The sequence below is a fragment of the Hyla sarda genome, chromosome 3 (assembly GCF_029499605.1).
Source record: "Hyla sarda isolate aHylSar1 chromosome 3, aHylSar1.hap1, whole genome shotgun sequence".
Lineage (NCBI taxonomy): Eukaryota > Metazoa > Chordata > Amphibia > Anura > Hylidae > Hyla > Hyla sarda.
In genome coordinates this window covers 246,677,413-246,701,147 of record NC_079191.1, presented here as the reverse complement: position 1 = coordinate 246,701,147, position 23,735 = coordinate 246,677,413, and the positions used below count along the sequence as shown (strand labels likewise).

General features: G+C 44.9%; 1 protein-coding gene across 2 annotated transcripts in view; it reads right to left on the bottom strand.

The window, feature by feature from the left end:
* Positions 1-23,735, bottom strand: part of LOC130362246 (amine sulfotransferase-like) — a 54,406-nt gene that overhangs the window by 16,936 nt on the left and 13,735 nt on the right. For both annotated transcript variants that reach the window (XM_056566413.1, XM_056566412.1), the window contains exons 2-3: positions 19,381-19,553; positions 16,201-16,412 (exon numbers count right to left, since the gene is read on the bottom strand). In XM_056566413.1, the coding sequence (XP_056422388.1) occupies positions 16,201-16,412; positions 19,381-19,537 (369 nt within the window). In that variant the 5' untranslated portion in view covers positions 19,538-19,553. The remainder of the gene's footprint in view (positions 1-16,200; positions 16,413-19,380; positions 19,554-23,735) is intronic.

Genomic DNA, 23,735 nt, shown 5'->3' with positions numbered 1-23,735 from the left:
AAATGCGCATGGCGCTCTCACTTTGGAGCCCTGTCGTATTTCAAGGCAACAGTTTAGGGCCACATATGGAGTATCGCCGTACTCGGGAGAAATTGCCTAACAAATTTTGGGGGGTATTTCCTGCTATTACCCTTTTAAAAAATGTAAAATTTTTGGGAAAACAAGCATTTTAGGTAAAAAAAAAATATATTTTGTTACATATGCAAAAGTCGTGAAACACCTGTAGGGTATTAAGGTTCAAATTACCCCTTGTTACGTTCCCCGAGGGGTCTAGTTTCCAAAATGGTATGCCATGTGGTTTTTTTTTTGCTGTCCTGGCACCATAGGGGTTTCCTAAATGCGGCATGCCCCCAGAGCAAAATTCGCTTTCAAAAAGCCAAATGTGACTCCTTCTCTTCTGAGACCTGTAGTGCGCCAACAGAGCACTTTTCACCCCCATATGGGGTGTTTTCTGAATCGGGAGAAATTGGGCTTCAAATTTTGGGGGGTATTTTCTGCTATTACCCTTTTTAAAATTGTAAAAATTTTGGGAAACCAAGCATTTTAGGTAAAAAAAATATATATTTTTTTACATATGCAAAAGTCGTGAAACACCTGTAGGGTATTAAGGTTCACATTACCCCTTGTTACGTTCCCCGAGGGGTCTAGTTTCCAAAATGGTATGCCATGTGTTTTTTTTTTTTTTTTTTGCTGTTCTGGCACCATAGGGGCTTCCTAAATGCGGCATGCCCCCAAAGCAAAATTTGCTTTCAAAAAGCCAAATGTTACTCCTTCTCTTCTGAGACCTGTAGTGCGCCAGCAGAGCACTTTTCACCCCCATATGGGGTGTTTTCTGAATCGGGAGAAATTGGGCTTCAAATTTTGGGGGGTATTTTCCGCTATTACCCTTTTTAAAAATGTAAACATTTTTGGGAAACCAAGCATTTTAGGTAAAAAAAATATATATTTTTTTTACATATGCAAAAGTCGTGAATCACCTGTAGGGTATTAAGGTTCACTTTACCCCTTGTTACGTTCCCTGAGGGGTCTAGTTTCCAAAATGGTATGCCATGTGTTTTTTTTTGCTGTCCTGGCACCATAGGGGCTTCCTAAATGCGGCATGCCCCCCAAAAACCATTTGTCGCTCCTTCCCTTCTGAGCCCTCTACTGCGCCCGCCGAACAATTAACATAGACATATGAGGTATGTGCTTACTCGAGAGAAATTGGGTTTCAAATACAAGTAAAAATTTTCTCCTTTTTACCCCTTGCAAAAATTCAAAGATTTTGAATTTTCTCCTTCACTTTGCTGCTATTCCTGTGAAACACCTAAAGGGTTAATACACTTACTGAATGTTTTTTTGAATACTTTAGGGGGTGTAGTTTTTATAATGGGGTCTTTTGTGGGGTATTTCTAATATGAAGACCCTTCAAATCCACTTCAACACTGAACTGGTCCCTGAAAAATAGTGAGTTTGAAAATTTTGTGAAAAATTTCAAAATTGCGGCTGAACTTTGAAGCCCTCTGGTGTCTTCCAAAAGTAAAAACTCATAAATTTTATGATGCAAACATAAAGTAGACATATTGTATATGTGAACCCCAAAAAAATATATTTTGAATATCAATTTTCCTTACATGCAGAGAGCTTCAAAGTTAGAAAAATGCAAAATTTTCATTTTTTTCATCAAATTTGGGGATTTTTCACCAAGAAAGGATGCAAGTTACCATAAAATGTTACCACTAAGTTAAAGTAGAATATGTCACGAAAAAACAATCTCGGAATCAGAATGATAACTAAAAGCATTCCAGAGTTATTAATGTTTAAAGTGACAGTGGTCAGAATTGCAAAAAACGCTCCGGTCCTTAAGGTATAAAATGGCCTGGTCCTTAAGGGCTTAAAAGAACATATACAATTGTGAATGTAGCATGGGGTAGAACTGATCATGTCTCCCCAACAAAGACGCAATCAATAGTTTCTACACACTGTTAAATAAACCAGAGTGTTTAAGATCTATTTGTCTGTCAGTGGTTATCCCCACGTCCAATGCATTTCGGTCACCATCTATGACCTCCTCAGGGAAATTGGGGTACTCTAATATCATATGAACCCACCTTAAGCAGTCCAATCATCAACCACAAAAACCAAGAGGGGACAAACACTCATAGCAAGGGGTAGTGATACAGTGCCACCCCTTGATAATTAAGAACTGCCACTGTTTTCCCTATATACAGGGGTAGATGACAGTGGACACAGTAGCACCTCAGATCCTGTTGATCCCTGCAATAAAGCACATGAAAACACAGAATGCCATCAGGTATAGTCTAATAATCTTGCTTCAACCTGAAAGGAAAGCTGCTGTGTTACTCACAGTTAGGCGTCCTTATACGATCTCCATGTGCGTACCCACAGGTTGTGGAGAGCCGTCCGGTCCTGTCGGCTGCTTAGCGCACATGGAGAAACGCCGCATCGTTTCATCTTAAATCCTGTGCCCGAGCGGAAGGCGAGGCGGCGCCTGAGTGACGCAGCTTCCGGCTAACCCCGCCAGCCGGGAGGAGCGTAACCGCTCTGTGTCAAACAGCAGTTACCAGGCAACCAAGTTAACCCCTTATTATCTAAAAAGGGGGGTAGAAAGCGGGGGCCTAAGGAGCATGGCACTTAACCTAGATGGACCCTACACTAGTCCCTAATCCTAGGCGGGGTGGCCGCCCTAATAAGGGCGGTCCCGCACTGGAACCTATTCTATTACTCCCTAGTATTCCCTAATATGAAGGGGATAGGCTATATCATGGGTTGACTACAACCCCCACTCTCAACCTAACTATATATCCCCTATGTCATGTTCCCCCCTGTCACTGTGTCTCAATATAGCTGGTAAAGCAGAGTATCTCATTCATGCCATTCGGGGTAACGGTATCAAGTGTATGAAACCAACGCGTTTCACACTGTGGTAGCAGCCTGTCCAGATCCCCACCATGTACAGATGGACGCATGTTTTCAATACCATAAAAATGCAATAGTCTAATGTCCCCACCATGGACTTCGTTGATATGTCTCGAGATGGCTGTGTCTCTCTTATTTCTCACGTCACCGACATGTTCAAGAACTCGTTTTCGAAGCTCGCGGATCATCTTCCCCACATATTTTAGACCACAGGAGCAGTCGGCTATATAGATAACTGTCTTGGTACTGCAATTGTTGAAGCTTTTGATTTTATATACCAGGTTGGATCTAGGTAATAGCCCGACAATGGCCACAGGCATATGAGCCGACAGGTGCATTTTTGTTCAGCCATGTGGGGGTCGGGGGAATTGGTGAGAGGTGACTATGAGTAACCATGTTAGCTATACTTTTACCCTTACGGTAAATGATTTGTGGGTATTCTCCTATTAGAGTTCGCAGATTTTCATCCATAAGCAGAATGCTCCAATGGCGCTGTATAATCTCTCTGATTGGTCCAGACATATTATCGAAGGTACCAATGATCCTGCATAACTTAGATTCCTCTACATGTTGTTTAGGGGTAAGTAGTTGTTCTCTAGGAATGTCTTTAGCTGACGTGTATGCCGAGGCCAATACATGGTCGGCTTAGCCCCAATCACGAAATCTTCTTTTAATGATATTATATTAAAAGCTAAGTTTTAGTCACTCCCTCCCCCTCTTCACTATATTGATTGACTGGGAGTCCTGTAATTCGGTCAGTAGATACCTTTGATTTCTCTACGTTATTATATTGTTATTATTTGGTTATGGCTAGTCTGATCACTGGTGCACCCAATGTAGATAATTGGCTTAGTGAAGCGAGTGTCACGATTCGGCTGGCAGGAGGTGGATCCTCTGTGCCAGAGAGGGATTGGCGTGGACCGTGCTAGTGGATCGGTTCTAAGTTACTACTGGTATTCACCAGAGCCCGCCGCAAAGCGGGATGGTCTTGCAGCGGCGGTAGTAACCAGGTCGTATCCACTAGCAACGGCTCAACCTCTCTGACTGCTGAAGATAGGCGCGGTACAAGGGAGTAGACAAGAGCAAGGTCGGACGTAGCAGAAGGTCGGGGCAGGCAGCAAGGATCGTAGTCAGGGGCAACGGCAGGAGGTCTGGAACACAGGCTAGGAACACACAAGGAAACGCTTTCACTGGCACAATGGCAACAAGATCCGGCGAGGGAGTGCTGGGGAAGTGAGGTATACATAGGGAGTGCACAGGTGAACACACTAATTAGACCAACTGCGCCAATCAGTGGCGCAGTGGCCCTTTAAATCGCAGAGACCCGGCGCGCGCGCGCCCTAGGGAGCGGGGCCGCACGCGCCGGGACAGGACCGACGGAGAGCGAGTCAGGTACGGGAGCCGGGGTGCGCATCGCGAGCGGGCGCCACCCGCATCGCGAATCGCATCCCGGCTGGGGGCGGTATCGCAGCGCACCCGGTCAGTAGATCTGACCGGGGCGCTGCAGTAGCGAGGATGTTGCGAGCGCTCCGGGGAGGAGCGGGGACCCGGAGCGCTCGGCGTAACAGTACCGCCCCCCTTGGGTCTCCCCCTCTTCTTGGAGCCTGAGAACCTGAGGACCAGACTTTTGTCTAGGATGTTGTCCTCAGGTTCCCAGGATCTCTCTTCAGGACCACAGCCCTCCCAATCAACCCAAAAAATTTTTTTCCCTCTGACCGTCTTGGAGGCCAGTATCTCCTTCACGGAGAAGATGTCGAAAGAACCGGAAACAGGAGTGGGAGAAACAAGTTTGGGAGAGAAACGGTTGATGATGAGTGGTTTAAGGAGAGAGACATGAAAGGCATTGGGAATACGAAGAGAAGGAGGAAGAAGAAGTTTGTAAGAGACAGGATTAATTTGGCACAAGATTTTGAAAGGACCCAGATAGCGTGGTCCCAGTTTGTAACTGGGGACACGGAAGCGGACATATTTAGCGGAGAGCCATACCTTGTCTCCGGGAGCAAAAATGGGGGAAGCTCTTCTTTTCTTATCGGCAAACTTTTTCATGCGAGATGAAGCCTGTAAAAGAGAATTTTGGGTCTCTTTCCATATGGTGGAAAGATCACGAGTCACTTCATCCACAGCGGGCAAACCAGAGGGCAAGGGAGTAGGGAGGGGGGGAAGAGGGTGACGGCCGTACACCACGAAAAATGGGGATTTAGCAGAAGATTCAGAGACTCTGAAGTTGTACGAGAATTCGGCCCATGGTAGAAGATCTGCCCAGTCATCCTGGCGGGAGGAAACAAAATGCCGTAAATAGTCACCCAGGACCTGGTTAATTCTTTCTACTTGCCCATTGGATTGAGGATGATAAGCAGAAGAGAAGTTTAATTTAATCTTGAGTTGTTTACAGAGAGCCCTCCAGAATTTTGACACGAATTGGACGCCTCTATCCGAGACGATCTGCGTGGGCAAACCGTGAAGACGAAAAATGTGTACAAAAAATTGTTTTGCCAACTGAGGCGCTGAAGGAAGACCAGGAAGAGGAATAAAATGTGCCATCTTGGAAAATCGATCAACGACCACCCAAACAACAGTGTTGCCACGGGATGGGGGTAAGTCTGTAATAAAGTCCATACCAATCAGAGACCAAGGCTGTTCGGGGACAGGCAGAGGATGAAGGAGACCAGCAGGCTTCTGGCGAGGAGTCTTATCCCGGGCACAGACAGTACAGGCCCGCACAAAATCAACAACATCCGTCTCCAGAGTCGGCCACCAATAGAAACGAGAGATGAGTTGCAAGGACTTTTTGATGCCCGCATGGCCTGCGAGGTGGGAGGAGTGACCCCATTTGAGAATCCCGAGACGTTGGCGTGGAGAAACGAAGGTCTTCCCTGGAGGAGTTTGCCTGATGGAGACTGGAGAAGTGGAGATCAGACAGTCAGGAGGAATGATGTGTTGCGGAGAGACCTCTACTTCCGAGGCATCCGAGGAACGAGAGAGAGCATCGGCCCTAATGTTCTTGTCGGCAGGGCGAAAATGAATTTCAAAGTTAAAACGGGCAAAGAACAACGACCACCTGGCCTGGCGAGGATTCAGCCGTTGGGCAGACTGGAGATAGGAGAGATTCTTGTGATCGGTGTAAATGATAACTGGAAATTTTGATCCCTCCAGCAGATGCCTCCATTCCTCAAGTGCCAATTTAATGGCCAGTAGTTCTCGATCCCCGATGGAGTAGTTCCTCTCCGCCGGAGAGAAGGTCCTAGAAAAAAAACCACAAGTAACAGCATGCCAGGAAGAATTTTTTTGTAGAAGGACTGTTCCAGCTCCCACTGAGGAGGCATCAACCTCCAATAGGAAGGGTTTAGATGGGTCAGGTCTGGAGAGCACGGGAGCAGAAGAAAAGGCAGACTTGAGCCGTTTAAATGCGTCTTCCGCTTGGGGAGACCAGGACTTAGGATTGGCATTCTTCTTGGTTAAAGCCACGATAGGAGCCAAAATAGTGGAAAAATGTGGAATAAATTGTCTGTAATAATTGGCGAACCCCAAAAAATTTTGGATAGCTCGAAGTCCGGAGGGGCGTGGCCAATCTAAGACGGCAGAGAGTTTATCTGGGTCCATTTGTAGTCCCTGGCCAGAGACCAAGTATCCTAGGAAAGGAAGAGATTGACATTCAAACAGACATTTCTCCATTTTGGCATAAAGTTGATTGTCTCGAAGTCTCTGAAGAACCATGCGGACATGCTGGCGATGTTCTTCTAAGTTGGCAGAAAAAATCAGAATATCGTCCAGATACACAACAACACAGGAATATAAGAGATCACGAAAAATTTCATTAACAAAGTCTTGGAAGACGGCAGGGGCGTTGCACAGGCCAAAGGGCATGACTAGATACTCAAAGTGTCCATCTCTGGTGTTAAATGCAGTTTTCCATTCGTCCCCCTCCCTGATGCGGATGAGATTATAAGCACCTCTTAAGTCCAGTTTGGTAAAGATGTGGGCACCTTGAAGGCGATCAAAGAGTTCTGAGATAAGAGGTAGGGGGTAGCGGTTCTTTACCGTGATTTTATTAAGTCTGCGGTAATCAATGCAAGGACGTAGGGAGCCATCTTTTTTGGACACAAAGAAAAATCCAGCTCCGGCAGGAGAGGAGGATTTGCGGATAAACCCCTTTTTTAAATTTTCCTGGATGTATTCAGACATAGCAAGAGTCTCTGGGGCGGACAGAGGATAAATTCTGCCCCGGGGTGGAGTAGTGCCCGGGAGGAGGTCAATAGGACAGTCATAAGGCCTGTGAGGAGGTAAAGTCTCAGCTTGTTTTTTGCTAAATACGTCAGCATAGTCCATATAAGCCTTAGGGAGACCGGTTACAGGGGGACAGGGTCACGGCAGGGAGTACTGGGAACCAGTTTAAGACAGTCCTTGAAACAAGAAGTACCCCAGCTCTTGATCTCTCCTGTGGACCAATCAAGGGTTGGGGAATGGCGTTGAAGCCACGGTAGTCCAAGGAGAATTTCGGAAGTGCAATTGGAGAGGACCAAAAACTCAATTTTTTCGTGATGAGGTCCGATGCACATTAAGAGGGGCTCCGTGCGGTAACGCACGGTACAGTCCAATCTTTCATTGTTAACACAATTGATGTAGAGGGGTCTGGCGAGACTGGTCACCGGGATGTTGAACCTGTTGATGAGAGAGGCCAAAATAAAATTTCCTGCAGATCCGGAATCCAAGAAGGCCATAGTAGAGAAGGAGAAGGTAGAGGCAGATATCCGCACAGGCACAGTAAGGCGTGGAGAAGCAGAGTTGACATCAAGAACTGTCTCACCTTTGTGCGGAGTCAGCGTACGTCTTTCCAGGCGGGGAGGACGGATAGGACAATCCTTCAGGAAGTGTTCGGTACCGGCACAGTACAGGCAAAGATTCTCCATGCGGCGTTGTGTCCTCTCTTGAGGTGTCAAGCGAGACCGGTCAACTTGCATAGCCTCCACGGCGAGAGGCACAGGAACGGATTGCAGAGGACCAGAGGAGAGAGGAGCCGGGGAGAAAAAACGCCTCGTGCGAACAAAGTCCATATCCTGGCGGAGCTCCTGACGCCTTTCGGAAAAACGCATGTCAATGCGAGTGGCTAGATGAATGAGTTCATGCAGGTTAGCAGGAATTTCTCGTGCGGCCAGAACATCTTTAATGTTGCTGGATAGGCCTTTTTTAAAGGTCGCGCAGAGGGCCTCATTATTCCAGGATAATTCGGAAGCAAGAGTACGGAATTGGATGGCGTACTCGCCAACGGAAGAATTACCCTGGACCAGGTTCAGCAGGGCAGTCTCAGCAGAAGAGGCTCGGGCAGGTTCCTCAAAGACACTTCGAATTTCCGAGAAGAAGGAGTGTACAGAGGCAGTGACGGGGTCATTGCAGTCCCAGAGCGGTGTGGCCCATGACAGAGCTTTCCCAGACAGAAGGCTGACTACGAAAGCCACCTTAGACCTTTCAGTAGGAAACTGGTCCGACATCATCTCCAAGTGCAAGGAACATTGCGAAAGAAAGCCACGGCAAAACTTAGAGTCCCCATCAAATTTATCCGGCAAGGATAGTCGTAGGCCGGAAGCGGCCACTCGCTGCGGAGGAGGTGCAGGAGCTGGCGGAGGAGATGATTGCTGAAGCTGTGGTAGTAGCTGCTGTAGCATCACGGTCAGTTGAGACAGCTGGTGGCCTTGTTGCGCTATCTGTTGCGACTGCTGGGCGACCACCGTGGTGAGGTCGGCGACAACTGGCAGTGGAACTTCAGCGGGATCCATGGCCGGATCTACTGTCACGATTCGGCCGGCAGGAGGTGGATCCTCTGTGCCAGAGAGGGATTGGCGTGGACCGTGCTAGTGGACCGGTTCTAAGTTACTACTGGTATTCACCAGAGCCCGCCGCAAAGCGGGATGGTCTTGCAGCGGCGGTAGTAACCAGGTCGTATCCACTAGCAACGGCTCAACCTCTCTGACTGCTGAAGATAGGCGCGGTACAAGGGAGTAGACAAGAGCAAGGTCGGACGTAGCAGAAGGTCGGGGCAGGCAGCAAGGATCGTAGTCAGGGGCAACGGCAGGAGGTCTGGAACACAGGCTAGGAACACACAAGGAAACGCTTTCACTGGCACAATGGCAACAAGATCCGGCGAGGGAGTGCAGGGGAAGTGAGGTATACATAGGGAGTGCACAGGTGAACACACTAATTAGACCAACTGCGCCAATCAGTGGCGCAGTGGCCCTTTAAATCGCAGAGACCCGGCGCGCGCGCGCCCTAGGGAGCGGGGCCGCGCGCGCCGGGACAGGACCGACGGAGAGCGAGTCAGGTACGGGAGCCAGGGTGCGCATCGCGAGCGGGCGCCACCCGCATCGCGAATCGCATCCCGGCTGGGGGAGGTATCGCAGCGCACCCGGTCAGTAGATCTGACCGGGGCGCTGCAGTAGCGAGGATGTTGCGAGCGCTCCGGGGAGGAGCGGGGACCCGGATCGCTCGGCGTAACAGCGAGGGATGTCTTCTCAGATAAAACGTTCATCCAGGCTAAATACACACTGTCTCTCAAAGCAGCATTCAAAGAGTTGACCCATTGCCATAAAGCATATATTTCAAGCTTTTGGGAAATTCAAAGTTTCGAGTCATATATAAAGAACAAAATTGTTCCACGAGGGTTGCGGATATCCATCTTACCCGCAACAAGATTGCGTCCATCAGACGTAATTAAAAGGTGAGAGGAGGAGGCCACGACTTGCTCAGTCAAGTTCCTCCAAATATTGTTGGAGGAAGAAAAAGGGAATCTGGAGGTCTCAGGGAGAAAATTGAAAGAACAACAGGAGGTGACGGCCAAATTCAAGGGTGACCCAGAATTTGCGATAAAAGAAACCCAATTGCAGAGCACCTTAGAAAGATTTTGCTATCACCTCAAAGAACTTAAACATATACAGTTCGTAAGAGACCTTCAGGAATTCCGTGATAACAAAGCCTCTCTTTTTGATAGGTTACCCCCCCCTAAGGATACAGAAACTGAGCCCTCCTCCTCCGAGACCGATTTCTCTGACTGTAAGAGGGGTAAAGGGGAGAGGGGAAGAGGAAGAGGACGCTCTGTGGAACCAACCACAAAGATGTGGAAATACCCCTATAACATCAGACTCTACATACCCAGCCTCTTCCTCTTCATCCTCTTTTTTAGATGGGGAGAATCCATACCTACTTCACCCCATGGCAGGCAGGGGAAAACAGTAGCTTCATCTAGAAATACCCCTCAGATTCTAAACCTCTCAGATATTCCCTTGACCGAAACTCAGATTAATGCCCTCAGTAGAGGCCTTTCATTTGTTCCCACAGTCCAATATGACCCATTTTTATGGACAAAAAATATTCATTTATTCTCAAGGAAGTTGAGTTGGCATAAATTCTTTAAAAATATCGAACAAAAGAAATGCTCGGACCTGGGAATTACATCAAATGAATTGGCCACTCTGAGAGATCTAACTGATTTATTGGATGCTGGTGAGAGAGACAGGGGTGAGGGTCCCTTTATGGATCTAAAATTAAAGAGCAAGGCCCAACCACCAACAAATGATATCTAATGTATTGAGATTTTTCGGGAACTAGTTACTAGGGATCTGAGTAACCTTACACTCCAGGAGCACTCCCTCCGTAATAACATGTCCCATATAGAAAGACGAGCGATCAAGGAGTGGGAAAATAATCATAGGCTCGTCATAAAACCTTCAGACAAAGGAGGGAACATAGTAGTCCTGGAGAGGGAACAATACAAAAAAAGTGTCATAGGATCCTCAGTGATAGAGAATCTTATGAGATATTGACACATGATCCCACTCTAAGATACAAAGAGACACTTGCTAATATACTCCAAGAGGCCAAGAACAATAAACTGATTAATGACAAATAATTAGATTTTTTGTATCCAACTGCTCCCATCACCCCCACGTTTTATGCCCTTCCAAAAATTCATAAAGGTATTATTCCTTTAAAAGGATGCCCAATAGTATCGGGCATTGGAAGCATATCTCAAAACGTGGAGGTATATGTGGACAAGGTCTTAAGACATTTTGTTACATGCCTTCCCTCTTTTATGAGGGATACCATGGATCTCCTGTCAAAATTAGACGGGATTGAGGTAGATACAAACACACTTTTGGGAGGGATTGATGTCGAGGCACTCTACACGTCTATCCCACATGAAAAAGGCCTCATAGCAGTCAACTATTATCTATCCACACGCCCTACCTATATGCAAAATCATAATAGGTTTATTCTTACCCTGATGGAGTTTATCCTGAGCCATAACTACTTTCTCTTCGACGGACGTTATTACCACCAGTTAAAAGGGACTGCCATGGGCAGTCCCTGTGCGCCTACTTATGCTAACTTGTATTTAGGCTGGTGGGAGGCAACAATAGCGTTTGTCGAGGAGAGAGAATGGCTCAGTGATCTGGTACCCTTGTGGGTCAGATATATAGATGATGTCTTTGTCCTGTGGACAGGATCTGTAACACAATTTAAGGAATTCATGGAGTCCATTAACACGAATGACATTGGGCTGACTTTCACCTACACGGTGGATATTTGCACGATAGACTTTCTATCACTAAAAGTGGAGAGGGAGGCCTTCATACATCAGTATATAGAAAGGCCACAGCTACAGCCTCCTGAGGTAGGAGAGTTGCCACCCGGGCCCCCTGAAAAGGGAGATCCCCAAGTGGCAATATCTCCGCCTCAGGAGGAACTGTTCACAGGAGGTGGACTTTGAGGCACAGGCACGGGACCTGAGGGGAGATTTCGTGATAGGGGCTATCCCGACCATGTATTAGCCACGGCATACATGTCAGCTAAAGACATTCCTAGAGAACAACTACTTACCCCTAAACAACATGTAGAGGAATCTAAGTTATGCAGGATCATTGGTACCTTCGATAATATGTCTGGACTAATCAGAGATATTATACAGCGCCATTGGAGCATTCTGCTTATGGATGAAGATCTGCGAACTCTAATAGGAGAATACCCACAAATCACTTACCGTAAGGGTAAAAGTATAGCTGACATGGTTACTCATAGTCACCTCTCACCAATTCCCCCAACCCCCACATGGCTGAACGGAAATGCACCTGTTGGCTCATATGCCTGCGGCCATTGTCGGGCTTGTACATATATGAGGAAAACCCAGCAGATACTATTACCTAGATCCAACCGGGTATATAAAATCAAAAGCTTCATCAATTGCAGTACCAAGGCAGTTATCTATATAGCCGACTGCTCCTGTGGTCAAAAATATGTGGGGAAGATGATCCGCGAGCTTCGAAAACGAGTTCTTGAACGTGAGAAATAAGAGAGACACAGCCATCTCGAGACATATCAACGAAGCCCATGGTGGGGACATAAGACTATTGCATTTTTATGGTGTTGAAAACATGCATCCATCTGTGCATGGTGGGGATCTGGACAGGCTGCTACTACAGCGTGAAACGCGTTGGTTTTATACACTTGATACCATTACCCCGCATGGCATGAATGAGATACTCTGCTTTACCAGCTATATTGAGACACAGTGACAGGGGAATATGACATAGGGGATATATAGTTAGGTAGAGAGTGGGGGGTTGTAGTGAACCCATGATATAGCCTATCCCCTTCATATTAGGGAATACTAGGGAGCAATAGAATAGGTTCCAGTGCGGGACCGCCCTTATTAGGGCGGCCACCCCGCCTAGGATTAGGGACAAGTGTAGGGTCCATCTAGGTTAAGTGCCAGGCTCCTTAGGCCCCCGCTTTCTACCCCCCTTTTTAAATACTAGGAGGCGACCACTCCCCTATATATGTCACTGTATCATACTAGTGCCATTTTTAGCTCCAGTCACGATTTTTGTTCTTTCCTAGATGGTCCATCGCCTGTGCCCTTCCGCCTACCTGGTCTTAACTGGTCCCACAGAAAATGGGTGTGGACAGTACTCGTACCTTCCCCCCATACATGCATGTATAATAATCTTTTAGTCTACTATCTAAATACTGTTAACCTTTTGACTATACTGTTTTACACATACCCAGCTGTCATATACCTGAAACCGCTTATACTACATTGCTGCAGAAACAGCTAGCCAATAAACCTATCAGTGCATTAGCCACTATTCTTGAGTGGCTCATGACTATGCCAGTGCCCAGACGTGAGGGGGTTAACTTGGTTTCCTGGCAACCGCTGTTTAATACAGAGCGGTTACGCTCCTCCCGGCTGGCGGCGTTAGCTGGAAACTGCGTCACTCAGGCGCCGCCTCCCCTTCCACTCGGGCACGGAATTTAAGATGAAACGCCGCAACGTCTCTCCATGTGCGCTAAGCAGCCGACAGGACCGGACGCCTCCCCGCAACCTGCGGGTACGCACATGGAGATCGTATAAGGACGCCTAACTGTGAGTAACACAGCAGCTTTCCTTTCAGGTTGGAGCAAGATTATTAGACTATACCTGATGGTATTCTGTGTTTTCATGTGCTTTATTGCAAGGATCAACAGGATCCGAGGAGCTACTGTGTCCACTGTCATCTACCCCTGTATATAGGGAAAACAGTGGCAGTTCTTAATTATCAAGGGGTGGCACTGTATCACTACCCCTTGCTATGAGTGTTTGTCCCCTCTTGGTTTTTGTGGTTGATGATTGGACTGCTTAAGGAGGGTTCATATGATATTAGAGTATCCCAATTTGTCCCTGAGGAGGTCATAGATGGTGACCGAAACGCGTCGGAGGTGGGGATAACCACTGACAGAAAAAAGATCTTAAACACTCTGGTTTATTTAACAGTGTGTAGAAACTATTAATTGCGTCTTTGTTGGGGAGACATGATCAGTTCTACCCCATACTACATTCACAATTGTATATGTTCTTTTAATGATATTATATTAAAAGCTAAGTTTTAGTCACTCCCTCCCCCTCTTCACGATGTCAACCAGGGAGGAAGAAGTGAAGTGCTGCAGATGGTTGTGTCTCTGTCTACATGTTTCTTTGCCTCTGTTCTTTAAACTCACTCCCCTTCTCATCTGACTCCTCACCTGTCCCCTCTCCATAAAATTGTATTGGCAGAATGTAATATCATCTCTCAGTGAGGTGTTTTTGTATTGTAAACACTCAACAGAATTAAGCAGAATTAAGTTGTATATTTTTTCATGTGAAAGAAATTTTAGCAGTAGGGGTGAAAGGAAGAAACCTAAGCATCTTCTCTGATAATATATATTACAATGTTTCTTAAATTTATTTTTGGGGTATGTGTGGAGTGGTCTATATTGTACAATGTTTACTGGTATTTTATGCACTTTAGAGAGCTATCATGGTGGACAAATTAGACTTAGGACCCATAAAAATTTCGATTTTACGTTGATCACATGCCTTTTTACAGTTTCTTCACATTTCTTTCCTTTCCTGAGAGATGAGGGTTTGTAGATTGTCTGACAATTAAGGGAATCAGTCAGATGGGAATGAAATTCTATCTGACTGACTAAAGTTCACATGTATCTGACTGATTTCCTGACTTAAACTACAAACCTAGATATCATGGGAATAAAAGGGCATATCAAGAAACCCTAAAAAGTTCTGAACTGGCTGAACCAGGCTTTATCAATTAAGTGCAGAGCACACAGATCAATGTAGTTCCATGGAACTATATTGATCTGTATGAGTAATCTAATGATTCCTCCTAAAAGTCCCCTAAGGGGAATAATAAATTGTAAAAAAAAAAGTTAAATGAAAGTTAAAAAAATACAAAAAAAAAAAACACATTAACCCCTTCCTTAAAAGTTTAAAACACCCCCTTTTCCCAAATTCCATATAAAAAAATATGAAAACATAATAAAAATAACATGTGGTATCGATGCGTGCGTAAATGTCCGAACTATAAAAATATATTGTTAATTAAACCGCAAGGTCAATGGCGTATACGTAAAAAAAATATCAAAGTCAAAAATTTGTATTTTTGGTCCCTTTGTATACTATAAAGAAATTTATAAAAAAAAAACTATCAAAAAGTACCATCAAAACAAAAATGGTACCAATAAAAACTTCAGATAATGGGGAAAAAATTAGCCCTCATTTAGGCCCATATATGGAAAAATAAAAGAAGTTATAGGGGTCAGGAGAGGAAATTTTAAACCTGCAAATTTTCGTGCATAAAGTTATAATTTTTTAACAAAAAAAACATAATCAAACCTATATAAATTGGCTATCATTTTAATTGTATGGATCTACAAAATAAAGTCAAGGTGTTATGTTACCGAAAAGTGCGCTGCCTAGAAACAAAAGCCCCCAAAAGTTACAAAATGCAGTTTTTTTTTATTTAGCCCCACAAATATTTTTTTCTGGTTTCACCCTAGATTTTGTGGTAAAATTATTGATGTCATTACAAAGTAAAATTAGTTGGGTGAAAAAACAAGCCTTCATATGAGTTTGTAGGTGGAAAATGTAAAGCTTTATGATTTTAGAAGGTGAGGAGAAAAAAGCGAAAGTGCAAAAATTAAGGGGTTACGCTACTTCAGCATAGTAAACTATATTAGTAAATTGTAGTATATCCAGATTGAATTGGTGGTGTCCTGTCTGCTGTGGCGAGTGGTCCAGCAATATTAAGTTGTAAAAGGGGGTGATATAGGCAGGATTTTTTTTTCATTATTTCTGGCCTAAAGCAAACAAATAGTGGTTTTTATATAATCCTATCACCCCCATTATGTCACAAGCTTACTAGGTTTAAGGAATTTGTGACATTTTGTATATGCATTGGGTAAGCTTTTTGGCACAGCTGAAGGTCCATAGGGCTCTATGCACACAATGTATTCCATAAGAGTACAATTTTGGCATTCATGGGCCAAAAAAAAAAAACCCATAGGTATACCTTTTTCTGTCCCTGTAGAGGAAAGTATACTTTGCTGTGGTTTCCCACACAGAAAATAGTAGAATAGAGAACAGTAAGATAGGGAACAGTGCCACCCTGCATTTACCCCAACCACTGTCCCTACCTATATGGATAATCTGCCCTTAGCAGTGACCCCAAACCAGTAGGACATGTCAAATCTAATACAGAAGGTGAAATTAATGTTCACAAGTCCAGAAATAACCTTCATCATTGTATTTTCATTTAGGGTTTAGAAAAAAAGCTAGATGTCAAAAATATAAACTTTCTATATGTAACATGTAATGTAGTTTAATGAATACTGGTCCTGTATAGAGATTATTTAGGAACTTTCAACTATCCATCTACCTATCTATCTATTAATCTATATTATTTACATAATATCCATTACCTTTGCCTTCCTATTTTTCAGACCCTGTGGTACAAACCTAGATGACAAATGGGATGCAAACAAACGAGGAGAGGGACGACTGTTATGGTCATTTTTATGGAGAAATTGAAATTCAATCCATGGAATTCTTTCAGAAGTTTCTATTTGTTCTGTTCCATTTCTGTACCCTTCACTGTATATTAAACTTAGAATATGTTGTGTCCAAATAGTTCCTGTTAAAAAAAAAAAAGAAACAGAGTTCATTAACCATTGAAGTTGATTAAAGGCCACGTGACACATGTATACCTGTTTCCTTTAGATATCTACTTAAAACTACTGTAATGAAGGACTTTTTATCTGTTACATAACTACTACAACACTAGAACTATTTCCACACATGCAGTATTGGTAGAGGATTGGTAAGCTTAAGCTTACACTGACTGCATCTCTCTACCCTCTCCCTCGGCATGTTTTAACGATGTTCTAATAAAGAGGACGTTTTAACTTCACAATTGGGTGAGTGCAATCTACTTTTTCTCTACTTGCATACTGCATATAAATTTCTGGACATTTGATTGGCACCCCCTGAAGTATATTCATTCATAACCTCTGCGCTGTACCACTCCCCACGCTGTGTCGTTAACCCCTGACATCACAGCATTGGTGCCTGCCCTGCCTTTCTCAGCCATAGTAGTATTTCCACACATGTCTTCTATTTACCTCCACTGCATTTTGAAAAAATCTGCACAACCACCAGCAAAGACTGGAGCATCCTATGTATGATATCCAGAACTGGAAATGTATCTATAGGGTTCCCCCTAGGAAACTTTATTATGTAATTGCTTGATTTCTTAAACAGTTCACTGGACATATGTATTACAATGAACTACCCGATTAGCAATTTGCTAATACAGATTGCTCATGGCAGGCCCCAAAAGTAAACCTGTCATTGCAGCCTTGGAGGCCTTTGGTGGGCCTTGGTCTGTGATGAAACCCCATTTTGGCAGTCCATTATTATAGGAGAGTTAATCAGATCCTGCACAGTCCCCTCACACAGCTTTTGACCATCTAGATGCCACTGTTAGCCACAGTAGCAACTGAAAGTTTCAATATTCTGCATCAGGGCTTGATCAATGATGCTTACTTGCCATGGCTAGAACAGCTAAGAACAGCCAACAGTTACTGGAGCTCGTCTCCAAAGCCCTCTCCATATCCCCTTAAAGAGGTACTCTGTTGGGAAACTATTTTTTTTAGAATTAACTTGTGCCAGAAAATTAAACAGATTTGTAAATTATTTCTATTTAAAAATCGAAATCTTTCTTGTTCTTATCGGCTGCTGTATGCTCCACAGGAAGTTATTTTCTTTTTTAATTTCTTTTCTGCAGTATACAGCAGCTGATAAGTACTAGAAGGGTTAAGATTTTTTTTAATACAAGTAATTTACAAATCTGTTTAACTTTCTGGCACCAGTTGATTAAAAAAAAATAGTTTTCCACCGGAGTACCCCTTTAACCGTGTAATGATGTAAAGTTATGTCATTGGTTGGTAAAAATAAATATATTTTTTAAAAATATTCCAACAAAAAATGTTCATAACTTTTTTTATTCAATATTTCCTTAAAGGGGTTATCCACCATAAGGTGATTTTAGTACATACCTGGCAGGTAGTAATGGACATGCTTAGGAAGGATCTGTGCTTGTCTTGGGGCTAAATGGCTCTATCACGAGATTTCCATAACACTGTTGCTAGCTTTGTGTGAACTTGTATTTCCTGTTTGACTTATGTTTTCTTGACTACAAATCCCACAATGCCATTTTCCTCCCTCTCACACATGAGCCACCCCACCCATTGAAACAAAAGACCTGTGGTTTTCAATAAGGGTCCCTACGGCTGTTGCATTAGTTGCAGATTGATCCCTCCATCCATTGAAGCAGACAGGTTCCCTGTCATCAGCTGACTAGTGAGTCAGGTCTCGGCCGCATTGCAAGCTGGGAAAAATCCGAGACAACAGTCATTTTGTATGCTGGTAAAAATAAATAGTAGGGTGAAAATCACAGAAGAATTGTGAGAAAAAATTCCTGGAATACCCCTTTAATGTGTCAGGAAGAGATTGCAAAAGACACATACATGTAATTACATAGCAATGTTGACTTGTCAAAATGAACAACGAATTTTGAAACAGGTTCAAAATGTCATTTATTTATTTCTTATACAGAATTCCAAATCCTCAAATAGAGTGAGCTTAGAGGGCAAACTGCATAATGCAATGCAAAAAACAGCAATCCAAAAGGTGACCATACACCTTAGATAGCTTCCTGTTAGTTTGATGGACAGCTGCCAACCCAACCACACAAATGCAGCCTCTGCCCACAAAGAAGAAGGTACTGCTACGTGTAAACACTGCTAGTGATACATCAAAGCGCAGCTGAAGTCTGCCATGGATGGCTTATACCACTAGCTGGAGATGTATTTAAAAAAAGAGCCAAATGGAAGGATAAGTAGAAAAGGAGGGTCTTATAGGAGCTGCTGCATATCTACCTCAAATATCAATACCACACGCAATGCACAGGAGATGTTGACTTTATAAGAAACAGAGGGACAGCCCATTTTTACAATATTTTGTGCTTCCTCAAATCCATTGGAAATAGCTTAGATAAACACATACAGTAAGTGTTTCCAGATGTGTACCCTGGACAAATAACTATGACAGATGTTGCTCAGTGTCATCCATCATAAATAGGTACCCATGTCAAAAATGTTCATCTTGTGGTATATATCTATTGTACAGCAAACTTCACAATTCTATCCAGCAAACCCTGACATATACCATACAAACAGAGGTCAAATGTCATTATACATTTGGCTGACATAATTTGAAATTAGTCTAATAGGATCCATTACTGTTACTATCAAATACTAAGGCAGCTTTTAAAAGGGTTATTCAGAAATAAAAAAACAAAGCTTATTTCTTTGAAAAACCGCTCCCCGTCTGTCTCTGGGTTGGGTGTGGTTCTGCAGCTCCATTCCATTGAAGTCAATGGAGCTAAGTTGTAATACCACACACAACCTGGAGACAGATGGGGAGCAGAGAAGAGTTGCTGTTTCTTGAAGCACAGGCGTGCTGTTCCTTCCATTTGAATATTACCCTATGGACACCATCAAATAACCTAGTTTAATGAAAGAAAATTCAATTTAACTTACCTGATTTGGGGTATGTAATCATGAACACATCGTCCTCTTTTATTTTAAAATTCTGTAGAGAGTCTATGTACTCTGGTGGCATTAGTTCCTTAAAAAAGCAAAATCCTTGATATCGATATAGATTCGAGTCACGTAAAACTGGAGTAATTGTGTCCATAGTTGAATGGGGCTACCTGTGGTAAAAAAAAAAACGAATGTACGTACATTTAGCTACCATGACTCCCAAGTATATTATTACTATTATTAAGACCCAAAAGTATGTAAATATAACTTCCATGACTCAATCACCTAATTTTAAGCGGCTCTCCAGCTGTTGCAAAGCTACAAAGCTCGCATCTATGCCACCCCAGACCCCTACATCCCTCCAAGACCCCTGTCCTCCTCCTCCAGACCTCTATGCCCCAGACTAATCTGTCTCCTCCTTCAGACCCTATGACCCCCCAGGCCCATCTGTCCTCCTCCTCTAGATCCCTTTGCCTGCTCAGACCATTCTATCCCCCTCCTCCAGATGCCTCTGTCCCCCTACTTCAGACCCTTCTGCCTGCCAGACCCATCTATCCCTCTTCTCCGGACCCCTATGCCCCCTAGACCCCTCTGTCCAACTCCTACAAACACCTAAGCCCCATAGCCATTTGTCCCCCTGCTCAAGTCTCCTATGCCCACCAGACTTCTGTCCCCCTCCTCCAGACCATTATGCCCTCCCCAGACTGTTCTGTCCTCCCCCTCCTCCAGACTCTTATGCCCCTCAAATCCCTCTGTCCCTATCCTTCAGACCCCTCTGCTCCCTCCTCCAGACCCCTCTGTCCCACTGCTTTGGACTCCTCTGCTACCTTCTCCAGATCCCTATGTTCCCCCCTCTCCTCAGACTCCTCTGTTCCCCCCTTCCAGACTCCTATGCCCCCAGTACAAAGGCAGTGCAGTGGTCTGCAGATTACCAGTGATAGCGTTGTTTGTCCACTTCTCAGCTCTGCTCCTCCATGGCCAACGTACGGACAGTGTACAGAGGAGTGTGCCTGCGTGACACAGCTCTTAAAGAGATATCTGGCCACAGCTCTTAAGGTGGAGACTGCCCAAAGCAGCTCTTAAAGGACATCTGCAGCAAAAGACAACTTATCCTCTATTCACAGGATAAGTGATAAGTGTCTGATTGCGGGGGGTCCTACCACTGGGACCCCCCATGATCTCCCAAATGGGCCCCCTCTCTGAGGTTGACGGTACGCCCCTTCCCCATACAGTTCTATGGGAGAGGTGGGGAGACACGAACACTGCCTCCCCGCCTCTCCCATAGAGATACATGAAGGAGGCATGTCTTCCACGTGTCACGCTGCAAACCCCCGCGATCAGACACTTATCCCCTATTCTGTGGATGAGGCATAATTTGTCTTTTGCTGAAGATGTCCTTTAAAGCGCCAAATGGTGGCCACAGCTCTTAAAGTAGCGACTGTTGGCTGCAGCTACAGGATATTTGGAAAGGCAGACAAGCCAGCCCATTGATGTCCACGCCAACCGGGCAAATGCCCCATGTGTCTGATTGCCAGTCTGGCCCTGGAGTAGAGTATCCTTCTCTTTATGAAGGAAGAAGAGGTTGTCTCACTTTGGTGTGCACCATATAATATCCTATTAATATAGCCCGACTCAAGAATAAGGCTTCTCTCTTTAATTTTACTACCTGTAAGGCTAGGTTCACACGGCTGTTGTCCCCATCCCGATTTTCATCCATCACTGCTTCCTAAACAGACCATACTACTAACTGTCAGAACCCGTAGTGTTAATCTGCTCTGAAGCTTCTTTTGTTTTGGTTTTGTTGCTACTACTACACCCCTCTGTTTCTGGGAGTGATTAGCATCTGCCTATCAGAGTCCTCTTGCCTGATACAAGGTGTATATAAAGAAGCCTTTCACATCCAGGTTTGCCTGTGAAATAGTTCTTCTCCTGTAGCTATCATTATATTCTGTTATTCCAGTTATCTTAATATTTGATCTCGGCTTGGCTTCTTGACCCTTCTCCTGTATTTGCGACTTTGTACCTCGACTTTTCCTGATACCGACTCGGCTAGTGAACTTTTTGTGTGTGTCTGTTTAGATTAATTTCTGTTAGTTTGTGTGCCTCCTAATGTTTTCCCGACCTGAGTCTGTTTTTGTAGTTTAATTTGTTGACGGTGACTTCCATCACTTACTTAGGAAGGGACCTGCACCGTGGTTGTCGAATTTCTGTTTAGAGCGGATAGGCAAGTAGGCAGGGTTAGAGGGAGTGGGTGAGATCAGGGCTGCACTCCTTCCCTGCCCAGATGTGAAACTAACGAATGCAAACTGATGCAAAGGGATGCCATTTAGTAGCAAGGACTGTAAAAAAAATCCCATTGACATCAACAGTCATTTGCAAGCTGTTTGCAAAAGGCAAGAACGGATTTGAGAATGGGCATGAATTAATGGGGACAGACGTTAATGTGAATGAGCCCTAATGTCCTTGGCAACTGTTCCTTATGAAAATACTTGTGTTTTTACTGCATACACAGTGCTGTCTCCTTATTGTCATATTTGTCTTCCCCATGCCTTTATTCTGGCAACTTATCATCATCATTATTAGCAGGTTAATGGTTAGACCAGTTTTGTTTTTGGGATACAGCCCTCCATTCTATGATCCTCATAACTGTCTGTAACTATTTGTTTTCTCTTTGCTTACATAGCACTTTGTACACCAGTGTACTCTGTACTGTAAAATTCAGTCCATTTTTCTCTACCACTAATTGTGTGCCCTATATTTCCTTTGTGTCAAAACCATATTGTCATGATAGAGAGTAGAAGGGCTCACAAATAGGTGCTCTGCTGTCAGTGACCAGCGAAGTTAGGGAAATGAAGTCCATGTGTGAGTATTGAGAAACTATGCCCGCTGAAATAGATTTTAAAAAGTAGTAGACGTTTACCATTAATGCAAATTAGCTCCTAGGACCTAAGCAACAGCAGTAAGAACTATTGAATCCCCTTGTCAACTTTCTTAAGGTTTAATGTAACAAAACTATGAAAGCTTTTAAAATTGTTTTGCAAGTATAAACAGGCTTTAAAATGTAGATGTCTGAAAAGGATTGCAAAAACAGCTCAGAAAAACTTTCTCAGAGAACATTCTGGGAAAACATCCAGAACAGGTGATCTCTTTACAGTCAGTAATTAAATATGGGTGAGAACATCAGACAGAAACGTAACAATAAAGGGGTACAGTGGTCCCTCAACATACGATGGTAATCCATTCCAAACGGACCATCGTTTCTTGAAACCATTGCATGTTGAGGGATCCGTGCAATGTAAAGTATAGGACAGTGGTCTACAACCTGCGGACCTCCAGATGTTGCAAAACTACAACACCCAGCATGCCCGGACAGCCGTTGGCTGTCCGGGCATGCTGGGTGTTGTAGTTTTGCAATATCTGGAGGTCCGCAGGTTGTAGACCACTGGTATAGGAAGTTGTACTCACCTGGTCCGGGATGTCACCGTCCATCGCTGTCGCCGCGTCCCCGACGCGTAAGGTAAGGCCTCTGCTTCCCCGGCATCCGCCTCAGAGAGGCCATCGCATGTTGAAATGATCGTATGTCGGGGCCATCGTAGGTCGAGGGGTCACTGTATTCCCACTAAGAAAATTTGTGTCACGATGCCGGCTGGCAGGTAGTGGATCCTCTGTGCCAGAGAGGGATTGGCGTGGACCGTGCTAGTGGATCGGTTCTAAGTCACTACTGGTTTTCACCAGAGCCCGCCGCAAAGCGGGATGGTCTTGCTGCGGCGGTAGTGACCAGGTCGTATCCACTAGCAACGGCTCAACCTCTCTGACTGCTGAAGATAGGCGCGGTACAAGGGAGTAGACAGAAGCAAGGTCGGACGTAGCAGAAGGTCGGGGCAGGCAGCAAGGATCGTAGTCGGGGGCAACGGCAGGAGGTCTGGAACACAGGCTAGGAACACACAAGGAAACGCTTTCACTGGCACAATGGCAACAAGATCCGGCGAGGGAGTGAAGGGGAAGTGAGGTATAAATAGGGAGTGCACAGGTGAACACACTAATTGGAACCACTGCGCCAATCAGCGGCGCAGTGGCCCTTTAAATCGCAGAGACCCGGCGCGCGCGCGCCCTAGGGAGCGGGGCCGCGCGCGCCGGGACAGGACAGACGGAGAGCGAGTCAGGTACGGGAGCCGGGATGCGCATCGAGAGCGGGCGCTACCCGCATCGCGAATCGCATCCCGGCTGGAGACGGTATCACAGCGCACCGGGTCAGTGGAGCTGCCCGGAGCGCTGCGGTAGCGAGAGAGAAGCGAGCGCTCCGGGGAGGAGCGGGGACCCGGAGCGCTCGGCGTAACAGTACCCCCCCCCTT